At 36.4% G+C, this 24,864-nt stretch overlaps 1 protein-coding gene and 1 long non-coding RNA gene across 5 annotated transcripts in view; one reads left to right on the forward strand and one right to left on the reverse strand.

Moving 5' to 3' along the window:
* Positions 1-24,864, reverse strand: part of STXBP6 (syntaxin binding protein 6) — an 86,916-nt gene that overhangs the window by 49,531 nt on the left and 12,521 nt on the right. For 3 of the 4 annotated variants that reach the window (XM_048949340.1, XM_048949341.1, XM_048949339.1), the window contains 2 exons: positions 7,177-7,360; positions 2,695-2,808 (listed from right to left, as the gene is read on the reverse strand). In XM_048949340.1, coding sequence (XP_048805297.1) covers positions 2,695-2,808; positions 7,177-7,330 — 268 coding nt within the window. In that variant the 5' untranslated portion in view covers positions 7,331-7,360. The remainder of the gene's footprint in view (positions 1-2,694; positions 2,809-7,176; positions 7,361-24,864) is intronic. The other variant, XM_048949342.1, reaches the window with a different exon arrangement.
* LOC125695186 (uncharacterized) lies at positions 17,563-22,683 on the forward strand. Its single transcript, XR_007377854.1, has 3 exons — positions 17,563-17,615; positions 19,628-19,691; positions 21,944-22,683. It is a non-coding gene; the product is annotated as an uncharacterized LOC125695186 (long non-coding RNA).

The raw sequence follows: 24,864 nt of genomic DNA on the forward strand, positions 1-24,864 counted from the left end.
TGCTAGTTTCAGCAAGCACTGAGGCTAGTAGCTGAGTATGAATTAGACTTCATACATGTATAGATATACATGTATGTATATGTACATATGTATATATAGATATACATTTATGTATATATAGACATGTATATATTCAATATATGCCTATACAGACACACACGTCCACAGCCTGAATCAAATCATGTCAAGTTTCAAATGTCAAATCATGTCAAGTTAAACACAAATATCAATACTTCCTTTGACCAACTTAATAGCCAGTATGAACAATGAATACCAGTCACTGAGCACAACACTGAAGACATGCATTTATCCTAAAGGTAACTGAATAACTGAACCTTTCTCTTAAAGCTATTATCAAGATAGGACAGTGATGCTTAGGAATTTCCCCTTGAAAGAACTGGGAGAAGAGAAATTTGCATGTGTTGTTTTGTTCATTTGCTTTTTCACATTTATTATCTTTCCCTCTCCCTGTTCTAGTTTATGAAGGATTTCCATTTGCAGGATTAAGCACATTACAAAACTGATGTTTAAGTACTGTTTAAAGAAGAAAAAAATAAAAAAAATCCACTCAGCTAATACTTAAACTCAAAGCAAAATAAGTGCAGTGGTTAAGGCTCATATTAAAGAAGTTCTGAGACATCTCTTGGATGTTTTATTTTTCTTACAAGAAAAATGTAGCTGTAATGGCCTTTGTTTACTCCATAGACAGATTAATGAAAACATTCAGCCTCTGCATAACTACATTTCTAGTTAAAGTTTTTAAAATATTTTAAAATACCTGAACAATCATCAGTACATTTTGATTTAGCTATTTTAAATAGAAAAGTAGAGGCATGAATCAATGTCAAAATCCATCCAAATTCCTGATGTGGTTAATTAAGGTTAAAAGAAACCCTGGTAAATAAAAGGTGAGAATGTTGGAGAGACATATTATCTTCTATAGCTTTCAGAAGGGATTCTACTTCCTTTCTGAAGCAACATTAATAAGGGTGAAATGGATCAGTGAAAAGCCATAATCATTCTTGTGTATCTGGCGATATAAGCATGTTTTCCAACTTATAATTTGTTATGCAGAAATGGCTTTAATATTAATTCCACAGGAGTTAGTAAGCTTTTCATTTTTCTTTGTATAGTATGTAACAAACTGTTGAAATTAACTCCATCAGTGAATTTAACTTTGCCTGGCAACAAATACACGCACCAGCCTATCATTGTGTTTTACAGGGGCATACATCAACAATTGCATCTAAGCATATCAAGCTGTACAGTTAGGAAAATAATAACCAGCAGCTTATGCATGAGAAAATAGTACAATTACTGATCTAGAAGTAAACCCAAATGATCTCTCAGAGCATCTTCTTCATCTTAAATGTAAAACTTGTCATATTTATGCAATTCTTGGCACAATTCTACAGCTTCTTGCTAAAGTCTCCAATGACAGATTATACAACGATTTTTCAAAGTTGCGTACGCTTATTTTCGCTGATCTTACCATTAAAAAACAGTTTTCCTCATAGTATCTTTATCATTGTGCTTCATTCATGAGAGTCTTAACTGTTTTATAACATCATAAGTCAACTGAAGTTATTCATGTTTCCCATGGCCAGAGAGCCATATTCATGTACTTGCACTAGCTCAGCTGTATGACTTCAGACAAAAAGCCTCTGTAAGCAGAGTGAGTCAACTCACTATATAGACACACAAACCTCAGTGCACAGAAGAATATATGCTAAGAACCTGCCATTGAATTGGAACTGAATTACACGTGTGCAGTGCAACTCCATTCACACTACTGAACTGCATCATTGACTTAGTCAATAACAATTGAACTTCGGAGAAGTTTTTTCATAGACCAACAGAAAGTTAACACATATTTTAAGATAAAATGGCAAAAAATTTAGGCAGAGAACTGGTAATGGTAGCCCCACTCTTCTTTACCTTATAGGTACTGTATGTAACTGGCAGTCCTTGCACTGAGTACAAACCCCGAAATGTCTTCCCTAATAAAACTCGCATATCAATAGAAGGCCTGATCTTCCACCTGTTGTACTAATCTAAGTCCACGAGGTTACAGCAACCACTACAACTGATCCGCAGTAGCCCTCAAATAGCTGTCCAGGTTGGACAGAACCTGCAGAAGACATGATTTATGTTCTACTTTGCATAAGTAATGAAACATACAGTGGAAAGCCTGACACCTAAGTAAGCCAGAGCCCCCTCCAGAGTGAGTGCCCTATGCTTGACCATCAACACTGCAGTATTATCCTCAGTCCTTAATACTATTTTTAAACAGAGAGAAAATAACCCTAGAAAAATAACCAATAACAACTCTTTACACCATATGACAAAGTACCTACAAAATTCTCCTGGAAAAGGAGTGGAAAAATGAAATTTACTTTCATTTCCTGAATCCTAACAAAAAGAAACCTTGAGAATTCTCTTCATTATAAGATCCTGAAAATGGGAAAAGGAAAAATTAAAGAAATAAATTAGGAAATGGTAACTTCAGCACAGGATCAAAACTGACATGACAAGTGAGAACACACAAGAAAGTGAGTTATTTTAATCAAAAATGCCTTATCACTACTTTTCAATTTTCACCTCAAGTACCACACTGAAAAATCAATTGCACAAAACCTGCCCTGGAATTTCCAATTAAATTATGGCCAATTTCTGGCAGCCACATTAACTTACCTTCAAAGGAAGGAGGGATATATGTCATTTTCAAGTAACTTTCCATTCCACAAGCAGTCAATTTGAAAGGAATAACAAGTTTATGTTTGAAAAACAACTTTATGGCACCACTGGCTGGAGACAAAAACAGAATATGAAGCTATTATTGAAAGTGAAACCAAGTGGTGTGGTTAGATTTTAGCTGAAGTGTGTTCTAAGAGCCCAATACAGAGGGCATTCATAGAACTAATTAAGATAACAAGGTATATCTCTGTCTCTCTGTATACTCTGAAGCAGGAGAAGGGAAAAATTCACCCCCGCACACTGTGGTAACTACAAATCTCTTTTAAAGCTTATTAACTTTTTGTTTGAGAAAAAACGTGATGTGGCCAATAAGGTTACATTTTAGTGAAAGTAGAGAAAATAAATATGCTCTTCCCCTGCATGTACACCTAATTTTTGTATACTCTTTTATATGCCTTTCCCTCTTCTCCCCCCATTTCCTTTCAGATTTTCTTTCATCATTCTCAGAAAATTGCAGTTTCACATAGAAGTCACTAAAAATAAATAAATCCTTGAACTGACAGCATGTTAATTTAATTTGGAGACAGTAAAGAGAGGAACAGTAACAACAACAACAAAGAAAGTTTCCACCCTAAGTTTTAAACAATATTATCTTTTAATATTTACACACAAATTCCAACATTTTAACAAGGAGGATCAGAAAGAGAATGGTGCAGATAAGAGTTATGGCACATAAGAATTCAGGTTCAGAAGGAACCATCTGATTCATTCAGTTGCTTGCAACTGCAACATACTTTCAGTTCTGGAAAGGTCGATGTCAATTCCATATGTACAAACTGGAAAATTTCCAATGCATTATAACAAATTAAAACCCCTTTTAATATTCAAAGTTACTAAGAAATCATAATGATATCACGTCAAAGGAAATAACACAGAACTAGTTTCAGAAATTATTGCCTACGTCCTATACCTCTGAAGTGACCTTTTAAGTACTTCATAATTCAGATAACATTCCAAATAAGTTTGAGAGCTCTTCTAAACAGATTTGTTTGAATTATGAGACAATGATTATAAAATGAAAACTTAAATCTGATCCAATAACTGTTAGTAGGTCTCCTAGTGTGGAGGAGGTGATAAATTCCCAATTTCAGCTCTGAATTTCTTGCCTTTTCTCTATATCAAATAATTTCCTACATTTAATAATAATAATGATAATTCCAGTTTTTATATTCTCTGTTCTGCCTACAACCACACCTCACCTTTGTTTTTCTTATTTGTCTACTCCTTGCTTGCAGTTCTTTAGCTGAATAACTCCATTAGGATCTCCCTGGGCTATGCTTGCCCATCTGTCTTTGTCAGCCATGTAAATACAAAGGGCATGAAGGTTGCAGGTACACCTCTTTGGAGTATTAATGAGTACTTCCTTCTAACCAATTCAAATTCAAACTCCAGTATATACAACAAATGTAATTTTGAAGGAAGAACCTCCCTTACTTGCCCACTTCGCTCTGTTAAGCATTTGATTATTTTAATGCTTCAGTACACCAGCTATGTTATCTTGGAATCCTAAAGGTGAGAGTGGTACACTGTCCCTGCTCAGGATCTCTGCCCTCATTTACAAAAAAGCAGGTAGACAACAATTAGGTTGTAATGCTTTTTCAATCCAACACATAAAACAAAACAACTAAATTATAAAAAACTGTGTAATTTTTCAGTTACAAACTCAGTAGAAAGTAAGAGCAGCTATTACAATGTCAGGTATCTAGATTTCTGCACTTAATCTTGAATTAAACTACAACTAGGCAAGACACATTTGTATTCCCAAACATTTATAAGTCTCTTAACAAGTTCGTTTTTAAGCAGATTCTTTCAACTGATGAATTCAGCCTTAAACTTTATCAAATTTCCCTTAGCAAAAGACAGATTGAATCGGTTTAAGGAAACTAAGAACACGAAGATATTTTAGTCAATATATTTACCTAATATACAGAAACCTGGGGGAAAAAAAATTGGACAAGAGTGAAAGGCTTACAGATTTGTTTCTAAAACTAGTGTTGCAACACTCAGCAACACTCATTTTAAGTGGAAACTTACATTCAGAGCTCTCCACCAATGCTTCTCGCACTTAATGCTAAATCACAGAAAAATGGATGGTAACAGAGTATATTAGTACATTCAGCAACCCCAAGATAAAATTCATGTTTGGCTGTGGATACAGCAGAACTGCCATTCATACAGTAACTTATAAATTAAAAAAATAAAATAAATCCATAAATATAACACAACTCCTTGCTGCAACTAAGATCATTATTAGTTCAATTTCCTTTAATAATAGTGTCAGAAAGAGTTACTACCTACCCTTTAATTTTGTGTCATCAATTACTCTTGACTAACTGTGCCTGTAATCCTATTGCATTTGATCATATTTTTGATCATGTTAGAATTATAAATCTGCCCTCAAACGTGAGTACAGCCTGGTAGACCCAGTCTCTTGTTGTCATCTACTGAAATTCCCAGTCATACAATATGTTTGACATCATAGACTACTATGACACTTAATAAAAATGTTTCATACTACTGCAGAACATTACTAACAGCATGGCACATACAACTCTCCTAATATAATAATGCAGATTTCCAGTACCCAACACACAGTAATTTTATTTAAACTGTAAATACTTCTCATTGTCATTAATGAGAAGCTATGTTGAAATCAAGACCTCTGCTATTTCTCTTACTCATGACACATTATCCTGTTGCAGAAAGACACTAGATGCATCCCAGATCATTTAACATCTTTAAGTCCATTTTGGCTGCTACACATGAACATGGGGATGGCTGAGCTGAGAAGTTCCTCAGAATGGTAAAAAGATAAAATAAATTAAAAAACCAACAATCAGATGAATAGAATTCACCTACATAATATTGTAAGCATAACTCATGCATCTAACCTATACTCATGAACACAGATGCGCTCTGTGCGTTACGTATGCACTCTGAATGTCCGCACTGTCCTAAAACAGAATTATTATTTTAAATAAGACCACTCAGGAAAAGTAAATTAAAATTCTAAAAACTGACCACCAAAAAGAAAATGAGTTGAGCCTTGATCCATAACAAGTCAGAAATTAGAACTCTTTTTTTCTTCATTTTGAGAGGAAATAGAAACCTCCAATCCATACATCCTAAGAGGATATCTCAACCACAGATCCAGGAAAAATCCTAGCTGAATGAAACCCTTTCTTTAAACTATTGTAAAGGGGGAAAATGGCAAGTAGAAAATATTAAATCTGTTTTGCCTAATTGTGATCAGTATGAGTGTACAGATGCTGTGCAGCTCACGTTTAATATATGCATATTTACATATTTACATACATATACAAATGTTATTTGGCAACTTATAAATTCTGCACCTATGCACCATGTTTCAAAACCCAGCATTTCCATGGTTGCTATAAATTCTACATTTTGAAAGTTTTAATTTAATTTGCAGTGAAAAAAGATTTGACAGAGTCTGTTAAACTCTATTTTCCGCTTACTTCAAACACAATGGTAATCTACTGATCTTTACAGAGCACTTATCCTTTGACTACTGATTTTACCTCTATTAAGGTGCACATCCTCTAAGGAAGCAACTGATGCTTAAAAACATGACTACAACACCTTAGGGTACCGTATATATTCACACAAACTCAGTTGGCAGACACCAAAACTACAGGGGACTTAATTCAATGTGTTTTATTCATATATACTAAAGTAAATGAACTGGACACTACTTTCATTAGAAAATATAAAAAGTATGTAGCAAAACATACAACTACTACCCAGCCTGTTCTACAAAACTGAAATTCAGACTCTCACTAGTACTGTTTTGACCTTGGAGAAACTCATGATTCATGTGAACAGCTTACTGACAAATAAGCCATTACTCCCTGTAACCTGTGATGTCTCAAAACAGGTCTTTACATCATTTTCTCCTTCAAAGCATCTATTTCCTTCTTCACTTTTTTAAAGTCAAGCGACTGAAGACCAACAGAGGTTCTGTATGTCAACAAGCTAAAAATATTCTGGATGAAAGTTTCATTTTTAAGGACCCAGTGACACAGATATAATTATGAAAATAAGAGGAAAATATATTTGCTTCAAATCAGAAATTTTGGGGCTTAAAAAGCAGGTACAACATAAATTTTATCCCTCCAAGAAATATTTTAAGCCTGATAGGAAAAGATTTTTTCCAAATGTTCTTTCTTCATAAACTGCAGTTATGCTGTAAGAGAACATTTTTTTAAACAAAGAAAACACCTAATCTATTTATTATGCAGCACAAATATTAATAGCCTGCGTTCCGAATGCTATTATTCTCTGCTTACATTACTAAGATTCAAGTCAGCCAGCACTGCACAGCTATGGGTAACATGTAATCAATTAATTGAAGATAAACTAAAACAGACAACTGGATGTCAAAATCTTTAATCTTACCTGACAGGCAGATGTATGTTAAATATTCACCCTGACCCCCAGTAGCAAGGAAAGGAATCTTTTTTTTCGTTCTTCTTTTAACTTGGACAGCTCCCAGCATCCTTTCATCATGTGGGGCAAAAATTTCTTTGTTGATTGCAGATTTGGCATTCATTGTAGATCAGATATAGCAGACTGACACTCTCTAAAACAAAATCAGAAATAAAAAACTATTAGGAATTACCCCTAAGCTATGTGAAATTCCCTTTGTCTTACACTGGTATTTGCAACTCCGACCCTTCAAATAATTCTTTAATGAATTAAAGAATTTACAACAGAATTTTGTGTACTTTGAGGTAGAATTTTCTAACTATCTGAGTTGTCCCAGAAGTACTTCTTGTTATGCACAGTTCTCAATCTAGCTAAGCCTATTTTGGACAAAAGCAGTGCATGCTAGCACTTCAGTGTGACCCAAAGTCTTCTCAGATGGACACGTTCTGACTTCATTCTGCATAAAAGCTACATTAATGTTCTCTCTGGTAACTGGTGGAAATCTCTTTTCTTGATCCTTGTACAACTTTGAAATACCTTGCCCTGTGGTTGTTGACTCTGGAAAGTTTCAAACGAACAAGGTTCTTTCTAACTTCTCAAGCCTCTGATTTTCCATTCTAAAAATTTTCTACTTCCTTTACATTAGTCTTAAAATAAGTGTCACTGATCCTCTGCAAGAATCATCTGTACTTCTTAGGACCAAGTTCCCACAGTACCGTCTTCAGCTTTTTCTTTACTTGGAGGGTGAAGATATATTTTTATTTTTTATTTCACCAGTGGCACCTCCAAGCATTTCAATCAAACTTCCTAGAGGACAGTCCAACATGAGGCTCTCATTTGCCTGAAGTGAGAACCTTCATATCTCAACTAGTGAAGTAATAAATTCTACTTGAAGGAAAACACTAACAGATGATACTTGCCACACATTTATCATTGGAAAACAGATGAATTCTGGTCAGATTAGATTATAAAGCCAAGAAAGTCATGGAATCATTATGTTAGTGTGCATAGTATTAGCAAATAATTGTCTCGCCCTATTCAGCCTCAACATTTTATTGGCATCTCTTCACGATAACCTCTTATGATTTTGCTCCAAAACACGTATTCTTGGAGGTGTAACAGTGCACAACTTAGTTAAAATCTAGTTAATAATCTATTTATTTGAGGACTTAATTTATACCCTTCACGTACAAAACACTATATAACAGTTAAGGCCCAGTTTCAGAATTACAGCTATGGAAATTTACATATTATAGAATCATAGAATGGCCTGGGTTGAAAAGAACCTCAGAGATCACCTGGTTTCAACCCCACTGTGGGCAGGGTCACCAACCACTAGACCAGGCTGCCCAAAGACACATCCAGCCATGTCTTGAATGACTCCAGGGATGGGGCATTCACAATCTCTCCGGGCATCCTGCTCCAGTGCATCACCACCCTCTGGGTGAAAATCTTCCTCCTAATATCTAACTTAAATCTCTCATGTCTTAGTTTAAAACCATTCCTCCTTGTCCTATCACTATCAACCCCTGTAAACAGTCATTTCCCCTCCTGCTTATATGCTCCCTCCAAGTACTGGAAGGCCACAGAGAGCTCTTCCAGGGCTTTCTCTTCTCCAAGCTAAACAAGGCCAGTTTCCTCAACCTTTCTTCAGAGATGCTCCAGCTCTCTGATTATCTTAGTGGCCCTCCTCTGGACAGGTTTCAAGAGCTCTGCATTTTTCTTGTGCTGGAGGCCCCAGGCCTGGATGCAATACTCCAGACAGGGCATCACAAGAGATGAGGAAAAATCACCTCCCTCTGGATGCTGGCCACCCAGTTTTTAATGCAGCCCAGGATATAGTTAGCCTCCCAGGCTGCCAGTGCACACTGCTGATTCATGTTCAGCTTCTCATCCACCAGGATCCTCAAGTCCTTCTTCACAAGGCTGCTCTTGAGATCTTCTCCCAGTCTATATAAATACCTGGGATTTTGCTGGTCCAAGTGTAACACTTTGCACTTGTTGAACCTCATTATGTTCACATGGGCCCACTTCTCCAGCCTAACCAGGTCCCTCTGGATGGCTTCCCTTCCATCCAGTATATCAACTGCACTGCTCAGCTTGGTATCATCTGTAAACTTGCTGAGAGTGTACTCAGTTCCATTGTCTATGTCATTGATGAAGATGTCCAAGAACACTGGTCCCAGGACCAAGCCTTGAGGGACATAACTTGTGACCAGCCTCCACTCTGACATAGAATCACTGATCACAACCCTTCGGCTGTGACCAGCCAACGTGTTCTTAATTCATCAAACAGTCCATCTTTCAAATCTGTTCTTCTGCAATTTAGAGAGAAGGATGTGGTGAGGGACCATGTCAAAAGCTTTGCAGAATTCCACATAGATGACATCTTTCCTTTCCACCAATGCTGTCACTCCATAATAGAAGGCCACTAAATTGGTCAGGCAAGATCTGTCCTTGGTGAAGCCATGCTGGCTGTTGTGGATCACCTTTTTACCTTTTATGTGCCTTAACAGGTAACCACAAGAATCTTTTCCATGATCTTTCCAGGCACTGAGGTGAGGCTCACCAGCCTGTAGTTCCCCAGATCATCCTTTACTCTCATTTTTAAGAAAGGAAGAATGTTTCCCTTTGCCCAGTCACTGGGGATTTCACCTGATAGCCATGATTTTTCAAATACGATGGCAAGCAGCTTGGCAACCACATCTGCCATCTCTCTTAGAACCCTGAGATGTATCTCATCTAGCCCCATGGACTTATGTATATTAAGTTTCATGAGGAGGTCTTGGATTTTTTCCACTGTAACACTAGGATGGAATACACTACTCTCACCCAGATCTAGAGGTTCAGGGTCCTGGCAGACATGAGGAGCCTGATCACCAGTGAAGACCGAGGCAAAGCACTTACTGAGCACCTCAGCATTTTCCATGTCTAATGAAGCCAGTCCTTCACTCTCATTTATCAGAGGTGGAACACCCTCCTTGGTCTGTCTCCTCCTGTCTATGTACCCATAGAACCCCTAGTTATTTTTCAGATCCTTTACCAAGTTCAGCTCCAGCTGTGCCTTGGCTTTTCTGATCTTATCTCTACATATGCAGACAACATCCCTGTATTCTTCCCAGGCTACACAACACTGCTTCCACTTCCCATACATTTCCTTCTTTTCCCTCAATTAAAGCTGAAGGTCCTGGTTGCCCACCTCCTCTGCACAATTTCTTCTGCTGGAGGATGGAGAGCTCTTGCACTCACAGAAGGATGTCCTTAAATAGCTGCTAGTTCTGTTTGTTCCCATGCCCTAAAGGCCAGCTTCCCAAGAGATCCTGTCCAGCGGTTTCTTGAGCAGCTGGAAGCTTGCCTCCTGAAGTTCAGGGTTCTGACTCTACTTTCCGTCAGGCCTGCACTCCTCCAGATCACAAATTCCACCAGGGCATGATCACTTACAGCCCAGGCTGCCTCCAGTCTTAACATCTCTAATATTCTCCTCTGCATTAGTAAGCACCAGGTCCAGTAAGGCCTTATCCCAGGTCAGTTCGTGTAGTACCTGGACCAGGAAGTTATCTTCAACAGACTCCAAGAAGCTCCTGGATTGTCTACCACCTGCCATGCCACTACCCCAGCAGATATTCGGGTGGCTGAAATCCCCCATAAGAACAAGAGCCTGTGAGCGCAGCACTTTCTGGAGTTGAAGCAAGAAGGCCTTGTCAAAGGCTCCCCTTGATCAGGTGGCCAGTAGTAGATTCCAGCCACTAGATGTCCTTTACTGGACCAATTCCTGATTTTAACCCATACACTCTCAACCTGGTCAAGGCTGTTACTCAGACACAGCTCTTCACAGTCTATCCACTTCCTAACATAAAGGACAACTCCCTCTCCCTTCCTACCCTGTCTGTCCCTCTGAAGGGCCTATAGAGTTTATAGAATGAAGTTACTTTACCCTTAGAAAAATCAATTTATTTTAAAGTGTCCGTTATCAAAAGAAACTTCCAGACCAATTTCAAAGAAAAAATTTTGAAAAATGAATGTTTGGCTTCTGAAGAGATGAGATTTTTTTAACTAATACCATAAAAGTTAGCTTTCATGTAACAACAAATATATCATCATGGAAAAGGAATAAAAATCTACTATCTAGATACTTACAAGAGGTCATGATATTTCTTCTGCTTATCATATCAAACTTTTTCTGCTCTTCTGTATTATGGAAGTGTATATTGTAGCAGCGTGCTGTTGGTACATTAGGACTATTTTTTTAATTTTAATTTTAATTTTTAAATTCAAGGCCACTATTTATGACTACAGCTTCAGTCACACAGTTTGTATCTACATGCTTTTATTAGCTTTGTGATGAAGCTATTTTGCATACATCCACCCTAAATTGCACACAAAGAACAGTAGTAGATATCCAACATTTCAATTGGAACCTCTGACAAAATATGCACTCCATGCCTAGAAGATTTCAATCCTTCTTTTCTCAATACCTTACTTACAACAGTCTCAGATGGCAGAATTATGAGCTTAATCTAATAAAGCTTACTTGACATGATTTCTGAATTTGTTGTGGGAACCAACGCTAGCAACAAAAGAATGTTTACTGTGGAAAAAAAAAGTCCAACAAAAAACAAATCAAACTACTAACTAATAGACTTCTAAGGCACATCTGTTGATAAAAAAAAGGAAAACAATTTAACAGAAACTAAGTCAGAAATCAACCGCTAAATGTAAATAAGCAGACTTACATATTTACTAGTGAATATACATGGAAATAACTTTAACCTTTAACCTTTGCTTTTAAATAAATAAAACTTTCTAGTACTTTTTTTTTTTTTTTTTTTTTGCATTGCAGATGCAATGCAGGTTTTTTTTTTGTTTGTTTTGGTACTAAACAGGGAATGCATAAATGAGTCTCCACTTCTCCAATCTTCCAACAAAAATACCTTTTCTTTCATAAAAAAGCAGTCTGTACATGCAAGACTTCATGTAGTACCTGCAGATTTCTTTATACAGTTATGTTCTTGGCATTAGCTCCATGAGGAATTCAAATTATTACCAGTTTTCCATGGGTGCACTTGGGTTGGCACACTTCAAAACTCAAGTATCTTCCCCCACACCATATGCTATTCTAATGAACGTTCAAGTTATTTTAGCCATCAGAAACCTACTGAACTTTAAAGAGAAGCAATAATTACAAGTGAAAATATAACTCTTTCATGAGGCATAGAAAGTATTTAGAACACCAGGAAAGCAATTCACCCTTAGTCTCTTGGTGTTTGACTTACTGTCAAGGTACTGCTGAAGACTTAAAAGGGAAAATTCAGCTTTTGAGGAGAAGAAAAAAAAAAAAAAAAGCAACGAACAAATCCCAAAAGCAATAACAAAACAAACCAATGAAAAGAAAGCACCAAACAAAATCCACACACTAAAGCACACAGCCTCCTGCAGCTTCTTCTCTTCATTTTTAGTCAAAATTTAGATATTTATATATGGATAAATAATTGAAATACTGCATATTGATTTTTTACTACAATTATCTTTTCCAGAGAGGTGGAAAAAGGAAGACACACAACTGCCTGGATCATTAACACATATATGCCTGTTATCAATGCGGGGCTATTTTTGCTTATTTTTCAGCTTTTTTTTTTTTTTTTTTTTTTTTTTTTTTTTTGCTTGGTGCACAGATTCAGAATACAGTTTAGGTTATTGAAGCCATCATTCCAACTTCCAAATTCTGACTCCCTGTAGATGTAGAGATTGAATCAAACATCCTGCATATGAACACACGAGTAAGAAATACATAAAAATAACAACCCTTTATGGATCAATTTAGAGAGGTGGTTTCTTTGATGCACTCATTTATATACAAGACTCAGAATCTAACTCTTAAATACGCAGCTCTGAAACATTAGGCAATTTATTCCAGGTCTACCTTTTCTTTCATGAAGTCCTCTCTGAATTTTATTCCATGGATCTCATCCAGAAGTTGTGGGAATCAGAATAACCCTGAGGGACTGACCCTCTACAGATTGCACCTTAAACATCCTACTTCTGGATGTAATGTGCCAAAAACCCAATTTTTCCCTCTGACCTCTTCCATTTTCTACATGACAGTCCTTGTATCAGCTGCTTTGTGCCTCAGCACAAAAGATGCTCCCTTTGCCCAAGTTATCTTGAATAAATTCACATTTCCTTCAAAAGGTAAATAGAAGAGTTCATTTCAATATTTATGAAGAAGAAAAAAACAACTGGAAACATGCTCTGAAAGTACGAAGTACTATTGCAGGCTCTCTGAGCACTCAGAAGACAATAAGTTCACACTCCCAGTGTTACCTCTGAAGAAAAAGGAAGTAGAACATTTCAGTAAACATAAGAATACTGAAAGGGAACCCAGGTTCCCTGTGTCACATGCTTTGTTTGTTCTACATACTCAGTTTCACTCAAGTTATTGTGATGCTACTGTCTGAACAAAGAAAAATCCATTTTTCTCTAGCCACTGCAATTTTATCGAATGGGATGCCTGAATATATACCTTATCCATGGTATTAGACAGAAAAGATGTTCTCATACATATTTGATCTGATGCCTGAAGCACACTGCTCATCTGCATCACCTCAAATCCTTCTCTGCTACAATTCATCTCCATGGCCTTTGTATTAGTGAAATCTCCTTCTAGGAGCAGCCAATCAGTCCACAGGCTTGGAAAGGGAGGAAGAGATAGGAATTAAAGGTAATTTCTAAAAATATTTTAAATAAATACAAGAGAATACCTTAAGAGATCCCATACACTTCAAAACAGTAAACAAGGACTGTTTTGGTTTGGTTTTTTTTTGGTCAGTCAAAAGTTTGGACTGCTTTCTGGCACATCTCCAACAAACAGCTGACTTATCTCTGCATCCAGATACTTCACAGGGCCATGCAAGCAAGCTTAAAGGAAAATAACAGTATCTGTTGATGTAATGGAAGGCAGGCAGAACTGAGGAAACTAATCCTCAACATGCTGAATTTCATGAGTAGTAAGTTCACAAAGAAGTGACATAAGAAACAAGAGAAGAAATGTTTTCCAAAAAAAAAAAAAAAAAAAAAAAAAAAAAAACCCTCAAAACTGACAAACCAACCAACCAACCAAAATAAGCAAATTCAACAAACCCATTCTCTGGAGTTTTTGTTTTCAATCATATTTCCAATTTGCTTTTTCAAATAAGCTCTCACTGATGAGTTGTTCATTCGAATAAATATTAATTCTAAAACATGAAAATTGAGACATTATGAATGTATTCGTGCAGCCAACTGCTTAAGTGGCAGATGAGACACATAAAGTGTTTATACTTAGACAGCAAGCTATCTACCCAATTAAGTTTAATCTGGTGAAATACAGAGTAGTAAAGATGGATAGAAATAATAGGTCATCGAAATATCAGTGTTTGACATGTTTCTTTACCCAAAGCAGGAAGGAACTGTTCAGGTCACAGGCAACTCTTATAAACTTTCATCCCAAAGTGAAATGATTTGAGTTCTGTGCAACTCAGATGGACCTGTAGTCTAAAAACATTCTAAAAACGTTCTATAAAGCATCTGGAGTTCTCAACAGAATATGTATTCATGAAGAAAAAAAAAAAAAAAAAAAAGGGAATGGAATAGAGTTTTTCAACTCAGAGTTTTCATTTCCTACTACGAGTTTACATTATCCAGGGCCTCTCATATGATGAATTTTTATACTTATTTTTTAAATAAATGGAATACTCCTAACTTTTGTTCCCCTCAAAAATACTCAAAATAACTGCTTACAAAGACAAATCATCAGCAACATCACTGAAATTCTACAAGTAGTCAAGGAGAACCTGTGCAGAAGACAGAGCAGCCATTTTCATTCCTGAGATCTTCCTCATTCTATTTCTGATACAGCAAGAGGCATACATGCAACATAATTGTAACCAACTATCCTTACTTCCTCAAGCTAGATGGTAGCAAAAGCAGAAAATGTAGCATTACCAGCTACATTCCATTACCAGCTCTTTGTGTCCCAAACTCCCCTGCAGAGGTATGCAAACCTATGAAAGAGCTGGTATAAGAAGACACATTGACAGTGTCATGGTTCTATGTTTTTTGTTTGTTTGTTTGTTTTTTGTTTTTGGGTTTCAGTATTCCACATCAAAACATCATGTAGTGTACGGGGCATTAAAGTGTCACTGCCCAATCCCAGCTACCTATCCCTGTACATTACAGCAGTCACGGGATCTGGCCCTTCCGGGTGGGGGGGGGCGCTCTCTTGCTGCCTGGCAGTGGGTGCTGGAGGGTGCTTTCCTAGCCGTTCCAAGCTTTTCAGGTTTGACTCGGTCCCGGGAACTCTCCCTCTCTCACCTTGTCTGATTTATTCATCTCAATTTCAATTAAATTGTATCTATTGTGTTATCTTGTATTCCGATATTATAGTAAAATAAGTTTTCCTCCATAGATTGTTGCCGCTGCTCTTTTCCTCCCTTCCTTCCTTCCCATTTTTGTGGGACTGGGGTGGGGGGGGAGGGCAGAGGCCTGTCGCCCCTGTCACGGACATAGATTGATCTGGTCAAATCCGTGACAGACAGATAGGTTACTGCATTTTCCAGATCAAATTTTTTGTTGTTGTGGTCTGAACAACAACAAGAAAAAAAAGGAATTTCAGATCCAGAAACAAATGCCCTAGAAAATAATATGGTGGGATCTGCATGCTTGTTCACAACAAAATTCTAATTTTTTGGTCACAAACCTATGGTACTACAAGCTAGAAAACAAATTAAATTAAAATGTAAGAGTTATAAGATTTCTGTACTGGAATCCTTTCTGTAAATGACTGCAGGGAAAAAAAAAATCTGCTCCTAATAGGCAGTTAGGAGTTAGGCCTATTATTATTATTATTATTCTCAAAACTATAAAAGATTCTCTAAGAATTTTCCTTACAGTTGAGAAGAACTCAAGATCTTAGAGCTACCTAAACATACTTTTCCCTGGGCCCAGTATGGACAGGTAGGGATGCTTCTAGGACAGCCCCAATGAGGGATGCACATCACACAAAGAGGTACAGGCTTCTATGAGCAGGTTAGAGAACACTAACAGAAGCTTGCATCAGAAGGGTCCCAGAACAGAAAGTCATAACTTTTTGAGGAAGTATGAACACCATTCTAAACAAGAACTTGTTTATTAAAGAGCAACCAATAACTGGTTGGGAACACTGATCTTGGAATAATTCCTGAATAATCCCCATCTTCCCTTCCCTACCCCCATCCCCCACCCCTTGAAAATGTTTTTTAACCTCACAAACAACTTCACAGAGGAGCTAGGAAATGCCAGATGTTATAACAGAGCCACATAGATATCACATTTGCATTTCTGGAAAGCTATGTTTATTACTTCAAGATGTCAGGAAATTCATAGCAGCAAGAACTAACACTTCTGCACAGCAATACTGAAAAATCATGGTCTTAAGTTGTCAGCTTAATTAAAAAATAAGTTAATGTGACTTTTAGATGTTTTTAGGTGTTAAGGCCAGTTATTGCATCTGCCCTTAGACTATTCTTTGCAGACTGAACTCAGTTTATTTGGTCATTCCTCATGGATCTTTTTTCTGGTTTCAGACACTTAGCCTCCCCAGACTGCCTCTCATGGGCATACATCTTTTTTGAACCACCATTCTCAAGTCTGGACTCACAGTTTCTTTAAGGTGAAGTCAATTGGAAGAGTTACTTCATAAATCTTACAGTTAACCTTTCTCTTTATAGTGAAACTGCCATATGTGAATATTTCCCAGATCAGCAAAAGATGTTGAACTGTCATAGGCTACGTTCTTCAAATCCTCTTCAGAAGAAATGCTACTACTCAATTAGTTTCTCATTTGATATGTAAGACACTCACTACTCCCACTTAACAAGGGATTTTTGTGTTTACTACTTTCAGGCTATTTCTCCAGTACTAAGTTCATATCCAGTTCTAAGCCTGCCTTTCCACATATACAGGTGTCTACACTGACAAAGCAATACAGTGGGATGAGACATAATGCCAAGACGAGTTCTCTACTTCACACATCCAAAGTGACTCCACTTTTTCAGGTAAGTAGAAAGCTTTTTTTTTTTTCCTATCATTCAAAATAGATGTGCAAATATGCACATCTATATATATATATATGTATATATATATATAATCCAATATCAAATTGGACAATATAATTGTCCAATATCAGAAGACTTATTCCACCACCCAGTTCTGTGATAATAAAATCTCTGTAAAGTATTATACCAGCATTTTACTTGAGAGGAAAGAAGAACCAGGCAGTAGTAGTAAAGAATCTGTTGGTAGTGTCTTGATAATTTCTAGCAGTTAACTATGATTTTCTGGCAGGTAACAAGCTGAAGACATTTCCAACAACACATCCTGTTAATCCTCCAATAGTAAGTATCATACATTCCAAAAATGTGTGAGCCCAATTAAGCTTGAAAGATTTCAAAAATCCTACAAATTAAAGAAACTACAAAAAATGCTTTTGTTAGCATCTCTGAAATTACTAGAAATTGTATTTATATTGCTGTCCCCTGCTCCAAATGTATTTGATTGCTCAACTCTGCACTTGTCAGAATTCACAGAAAAACTACTGCAAATAGCCCTTAAAGATTTCAACACGCTTTTTTTTCCCTTTTTTTTTTTTTTTTTTTTAATGAATGTCTCACTTAAATCAGAGAAAGCTAGAAACAAACTAATGGCTTATTCTATTCCCTTGATGCTTCATATTTCAACCACTGATCATTGCTCATAAATTTGTATTCTATTTTAAAAAGTTATTTGGTAAATTTCCATTAGACATGGAAGCAATGGAGAGAAATCTTCCTGTCATATGTTAAGTCCTTGTAAACCTGACTTAAAAAAAATACTATGTATGTATATAACCACACCACAGGATATTACAAGAGATTTTTCACACAGAGAATGGTGTCACACTGAAAAATGGTGTCACACTGAATCCCAAGGAGGTTGTGGATGCCCCATCCCTGGAGGCATTCAAGGCCAGGCTGGATGTGGCTCTGGGCAGCCTGGTCTGGTGGTTGGCAACCCTGCACATAGAAAGGGGGTTGAAACTAGATGATCATTATGGTTCTTTACAACCCAAGCCATTTTATGATTCCATGATTTGATGATGATTTCTTGAATACATGAAATTTTTCATCTGGCTTAAGAATATGCAAAAACTATCAACTTTTAATCAAAAATATCTTGAAGAGAAGTTGCATATTAATCAATATATAACCGTACAATGCATAGTAACATTTTTTAGTTTACAGTTAATTCTGATATAGCAAGTATTACAATACAGAGGGACATAACTTGGAACCTAAGTAGCCAAAAACTAAAACCGATCATTCTTTAGTTCCTTCTATCATATCCTTATGAAGAAAAAAATTGAAATACCATTGTCTTAATGCTTTCATTTTCAGGAATTATGTTTTACGTATACGAACAGTGACAGCACAGCATATCATGAGAAGGTGGAGAAACAGTGACAAACTTGACTAAGAAGTATCTTAGGGGGTAGAAGAAGTGTCATGAAACAAGACATGCAACACAAAATCCTACAACATTAATTTCAGAAGTTTAGGAATGATCTCCTCTTCTTCCATATAGAAATTATATTTATAACCTTCAGGCATCTAACCATTTATTGTGCAAAGTGGGAGGGCTGCTTTAAAATAAATTACACCATTCAGTAAACTGATCCCAGACTAATCAATGTATCAGATATCCTTCCAGTCTTAGTTTCACTAAAAATCAACCTGTAAATAATTAACATTCTCTCTAAGAAGTGTGCACAGCTATGCAGCCTTACATAATGTAATCTCACAATGTATCTTCATAGGTTTACACAAAGGTAATTGCAGCACCAAAGGACACTGAGTTCAGAAATGCACGTTTTCATCTGATCAAAGGACATCCCCATATCGAATTCATAAGTATAATTATTAACAAACTCCACAGCAACAAACCCTCTGCAATAATGCTGTGCCAAAGTCAACTTAAACACGCACCCAGCTCTGAGCTTCAAACACTGTTATTTTCTTTGTAATACCATCTCCAACCTTGAAACAGTTTACTGACTAAAGCCATCTAAAAAAACAAGAGATAAGCTTCTTGGCAACATCCTTAGATAAAACTACATCTAATTAAAAGAACAAGAACATATCCCATACATTTTTAGTATTTTTTATCCAACAAATGATTTCTGCCAGAACAATATGAAGAAAAAGTTGGCATCTTTAACCAAGGCTCCTGAACACAATGCAGGAGAAAACTGCCAGCCATGCATCCCATTGTATTGGTCAACCTAGAAAAGGAATCCAAGCAAGTACATGCATGCTTATCCCAAATACAATATTCTTCCTACAATATAAATGTCATTATGAAAATCCTCCAGGTGTGCAAATCCAAGCCTCCGCTATGCCATACAACTCCTCAAAGATGGACACATCCAATTACAGGTAAGAAAATCTGTTTCAAATTAATCGATTGACTTTCATCCTCAGCCAAAAGCTGCTTTCCAGCACCAGCTTATGCTAGTTTAACTGAGGGATGATGTCAAATAAAGTGGTCAGCTTCCTCAATCTCTCAGTGTTTTGCTGATTCATCAGAACACTAGTGCTCTGCTAAAATTTGCATCTGCACATCATTAGTGTTGGCCCAGTGGAATTGCTAAGAACATGCACCACTTCTTGCAATGTCCTCCAGCTCACTCTGCTAAACCAGTATTGAAACCACACCTTTAACTCTGCAGATTCCTTTCTTCAAAGTCATTTCAATTCAAAGGAAAGCACGTGGCATTACCCCAATGAGACAAGCAAAGTTGCCAAACCCATGACTCATTCTCATCTTCAGGACTGGTTTCATTTAGAAGTACTTCTTAATTTTTTGAAAGTGTTTTTCATTACACATTTGGATAATATCATTGGATTTGCATTAACTTAAGTAACTGTTACCCTCTGTAAACATTTATTTTTGTCCAACCCTAAAATGCACAGAATCCCAGAAACAACCAGTTCAGCAAAGATATATTTACTTATGATACATACTTGTTATCTCCTCTCCCACCCTCTGTCATCACTGTATCGTATTTTGCATATGGCTCATTATTTTCTAACATAACATTTCCTCTTTTTTTATCTGGTTTCTTTACAACATGAAGGTGCATCTATATTGCATTTCAGTGAAAAAAAGCTGGCACTTTAGAATATTAGCAGAAGCTAAATCCTCACATCTTAGTGAAATCTACAGGGCAAAAGGAGACATGCATTCATATAGCTGAAATATTAATTTCTAAAAACTCTTCAGCAACTAGACAACACATGCATAGCTGCACTGACAAGAGATATAGATGTCCAAATTAAGAAAAATAAGTCTGGTCAAAAAGATGGAATCTGAATTGGTGACTTAAAAAATTAATACTATTTAAAGCATTCCATAATTTCTTTGTAAAACATATGTTTACTTTGATATGAAAAATATAAATACAATACTATAATCACCACTTTCTTACTATAATTGTTTTTCTGTTTTCTTAACAAAGCAAGCAATGTGCAACTGTGGCACTCCAACCTACACTGTCAGCCACCTGAGAAACATACAAAAATACAGAACTTAACAGCTACAACTCAGTTATTTCATAGAAAGTTAGTAGCATCTCCATTAGTAGATCACTATGTAACATCCAGAAAAATGACAAAATAACTTCTTTAAAGCCAGGACACATTTCCTTTTTATCTTTCCTAATCAACTGCAAATGAATCTAGTTTCAGAGATGTAAAAAGCAGTACTAAAATTATGCCACTTTTAGTCTACCTTCTATCTTACAGAGAATCAGAAAGCATTTCTTCCCAAATTGAATATGTTGTTCACATACTCCAGAGAAAATACTTTCATAAAACTTTCTCTACACAGTGTCCATAATAACATTCATTTATTTATGTACTACCATCAGCAGAAAAACCAAGTCTTGTTATGGAACAGTAATTTAGGACGCTGGTATTAGTAAAATAAACCATAGTTATTTTTTTCAGTATATGTTGTCTTTTTTCAGTAAAAGGATTACAAATACATTCATAATATCTGTTTTTATGTATGCATACACACACACACACATGCACACAGCCCATCAATTCAGCCTTTGACATATATGATTGCCACTGGTGCTTCTGCAATCTTTTATTTTTTCTTCCCTCCCCCCATGTAAAAAATCCTCCTATTTAAATAGGCATTTTGAACAGTTATCTTAATTTAGCTGCCAAAATCTTGTATAGGTCCCTGAAAGGCCCTTTTGCCTCTGATCATACTACTTCAGGGCTCCTCCTGCCCTTCTTCAGCCCAGGTCTCCATATCAGACCCAGCAGAGCCTACAGCCTGCATCTGTGTGGCCATGAGAGGGCTGCTTGTGGACCCACAGCACTGTCAGACCATCCCAGGCTGTGTTTGTTCCTGGTTCCTCTCAATAATCTCATCCTGATGCTGCTGAACTGATGAAAGTCTCTAAACCATCAGTAACTATTTGCACAAGGATAAGGTACACTAGCAACATCTTGAGTAAATGTATTAACAAGCAAGAAAGATCCAAAGTCTATACTTAATCCTTTCATTGCAAACCTATTTACATTCTCACGGTGAAAAAGGGAAAATGAATGAAGGAATCAAGCCAACAGCATTTACTTTTTTTTTTTTTTTTTTTTTTTAAACTTGCTTTCAGGAAGTTTTAGATAACAATCTACAAGTCACACAAGAACGGAGGCTACAACTACAGGGCAGAAAACCAATGGCAGCAGAGAAACATGATCAAGGAAACTTACTTCATGTGCATCCCAACCATAGCTTGCACAGTAATATCATCTGTATATCAGCTGTCATGCACTGACAACTACAACATTGAACCAAAGACTTTGTGCTTACTTGAGTTTAAGAAAGGCAATAAGGACCTCAGATGAGAAGATACAGATCTTTACAGAGATGGTTGCTAGACTTCCACAAAATTAATTGACCTCATCTAATTGAAATTGAGAAAGACAGGTCTGGAAAGCATTTTAAAAGATGCAGTCCCTCCTGGGAAGGACTCATTTAGCACACATTTATAGCTAGTAATTGTCTAAAATGTTTTAGTGACACCACAATGTAGCCTCCTTCCCGAAGTATTTTTTCCCCAGGAGATGATGTCAAGAAGAATCTTTCCTAAATCTCTCTATACAAAAAACAAACAAACAAAATCTCATCACTTTATTATTATTAAAAAAAAAAAAAAAAAGTGGTGGGGAATGGAAAACAAGCTATGCATAGGCCTGTTTAATATCTTTTTATCCTGCTTACTTACTGATGTCATTTATATCACTTAAGACATCACTGCTACATAAGAGTTCAAACTCACAACCACCAAGCTGTGTATCTATGTGATATGCACAAGTCTCTTAAAATCATAATTAATAAGCTTGCCTTTTAAAAACAGAAAATAGTGTCCCTTTGATGATGTACAATTAGTTTGAATAGCATTAGAAAAAGATTAAAAATTTCTATTTAGTACTTGATAATCATATCAACTAACATTTGACAGATGAAAATGATGGACACCTATCAGCCCAGAAGATGACTATTTTTACTAGTTACAAGATATAACATCCATGTCTGAAGAATACATGTGTTATTTGCATCACACAATTACATTGCTCCATTAGTCATTCCTCTGTTACATACACATTCCAATACAAAGACCGGGTCAATGTCCACACTTATGACAAATAAGCATGAAGTAACTGGAGGTATTAAGCATAGGATAGAGGCATCCAACATTCATAGGTCATGTGCATCTAAGCTAGAATAGCTCAGCATTTTCAGAGCAGGAAGTAGATTGTGTGCTGTACAGACTATAAATGGTGATGTTGACAAGCACTGTAAAAAGACAGACTCTTGTCCAGATGCTAGAAATTCTACAAACCCATTAGAACTCCATGAGAGAAATTTAAACCAAAATAGTGTCTATTTGAAAATGGATTCAAAAACTCTCATTTACAGTAAAGTTGTGACTTTCATGTAATTACAAAACTCACAATGAGAGCTAAATGCATACAAGTCTGTGGGGGCATCAACATATTTTTAGCATCTCTATGATAATCTAGAAGAAAAAAAAAAACAACTGCTTTTCACCACAAGTAGCACATTAAGTAGCACATTCTTTTCAACATCTTTCTACTCCAAATTAATCAAGCTGTAATTACTGGCCTCTATTGGATATTTGGATATACACTGGGCTATTTGGATATACATTTGAGGGATGCCCTGAGAAAATTCATAGTCTTTAAAAGAAAAAAAAAGATTTTTGGAATTTCCTACACATTCGCAGATATTTTTCCCCCTACACATCCTGTTATATACAGTACTACTTGTATATTGTGCTTCAATACAATTCAAACTCCCCAGTTTCACTGCATGATCTGAATATATAGAAAAAAATAGATAATGACTTTAACTGACATATGACAATAGACTGTTAATCAAAACACCCAGTTTATAAATCTTCACTACGTAACAATTTCTTTTTCTTTGTAAACTATTCAGGTGGTATAGCAGAGAAGGAATTAGAAAGAAAGTATTTGATCTGAATATTATAACCCTGGAACATTACTCATTCTGATTCACGCAGCCTATTGACTTTTTGGGTGTACTCTGTAAATGAGAACAGTGAAGTGACCCCAGCTGCCACTTCTTATGGAACTTGAATTCCAGGAAAAATGCTTAACTCATCAGACATTTGAGCTTATTTCTTCCAATCAAAATATATTAGTAGATATAATGAGAATCAAAAATCTATTTCCTTAGAAGACAATTTTGATATGAACACCATCCAAGACATTTTTTAAAGACATAATAAAACATCCTTACTATTACTCAACAATGTGCATTCAATGAGCACATTACTTGCCTTATTTTGCTGAGTTTTAATTAAGGAGGTGGAGCAGGAAAAACCTACAGCACTGCAAGCACGTATGAGTGAAGCTGGCAGCACACATGACTGAAGCTGATCTAACTTCAAGATACAGATGCATAGGGGTGTAGATAAAAGACAAGTTGGATGAGGAATTTCACCATCCCTTCAAGAGCACCCCAGACCTGAGTTAAGAGTAGACTTCAGCCCTATTTTCTGGCCATATAAATCCTCAGTCAGCAGATCACATGATTTTTTTCATACAATGCTTTCAAACCCAAACATGATAGACTCTGTAGCTCTCACAGACAAGTTGCCCAGCTCTCTTTTTTCCTTTCCTGCAATGTAAAGAAGATGGCAGTTATATCTCATGGACAGACAGGAAGAAATAGGTTGTTCTAATTCAGCTAGGTTTTCTCTGTCCTCAGGTAGAATGACTTGCCCTCCTAAGAATCTTATCTTGGTAGTCAGAAAGCCAGGAATCTGCATCTGCCCCAGTTCTTTCAGCAGTTCAAACCTGAGTTCCTTATTTTGCAGAAAAAAAAACAACACCAAACCAAACCAAAAATTTAGATTACCTCTGCTCATGGACAGATATTATTTGAATGCTTTTATATAACAGAGTTCACACTGGGGATACTACTGCATTCTGACACACGCAAGCATGTCAATAAGTAAAAGACAAATGTTTGCTGGGCATT

This window comes from Lagopus muta, chromosome 6, assembly GCF_023343835.1.
Source record: "Lagopus muta isolate bLagMut1 chromosome 6, bLagMut1 primary, whole genome shotgun sequence".
NCBI classification, from domain to species: domain Eukaryota; kingdom Metazoa; phylum Chordata; class Aves; order Galliformes; family Phasianidae; genus Lagopus; species Lagopus muta.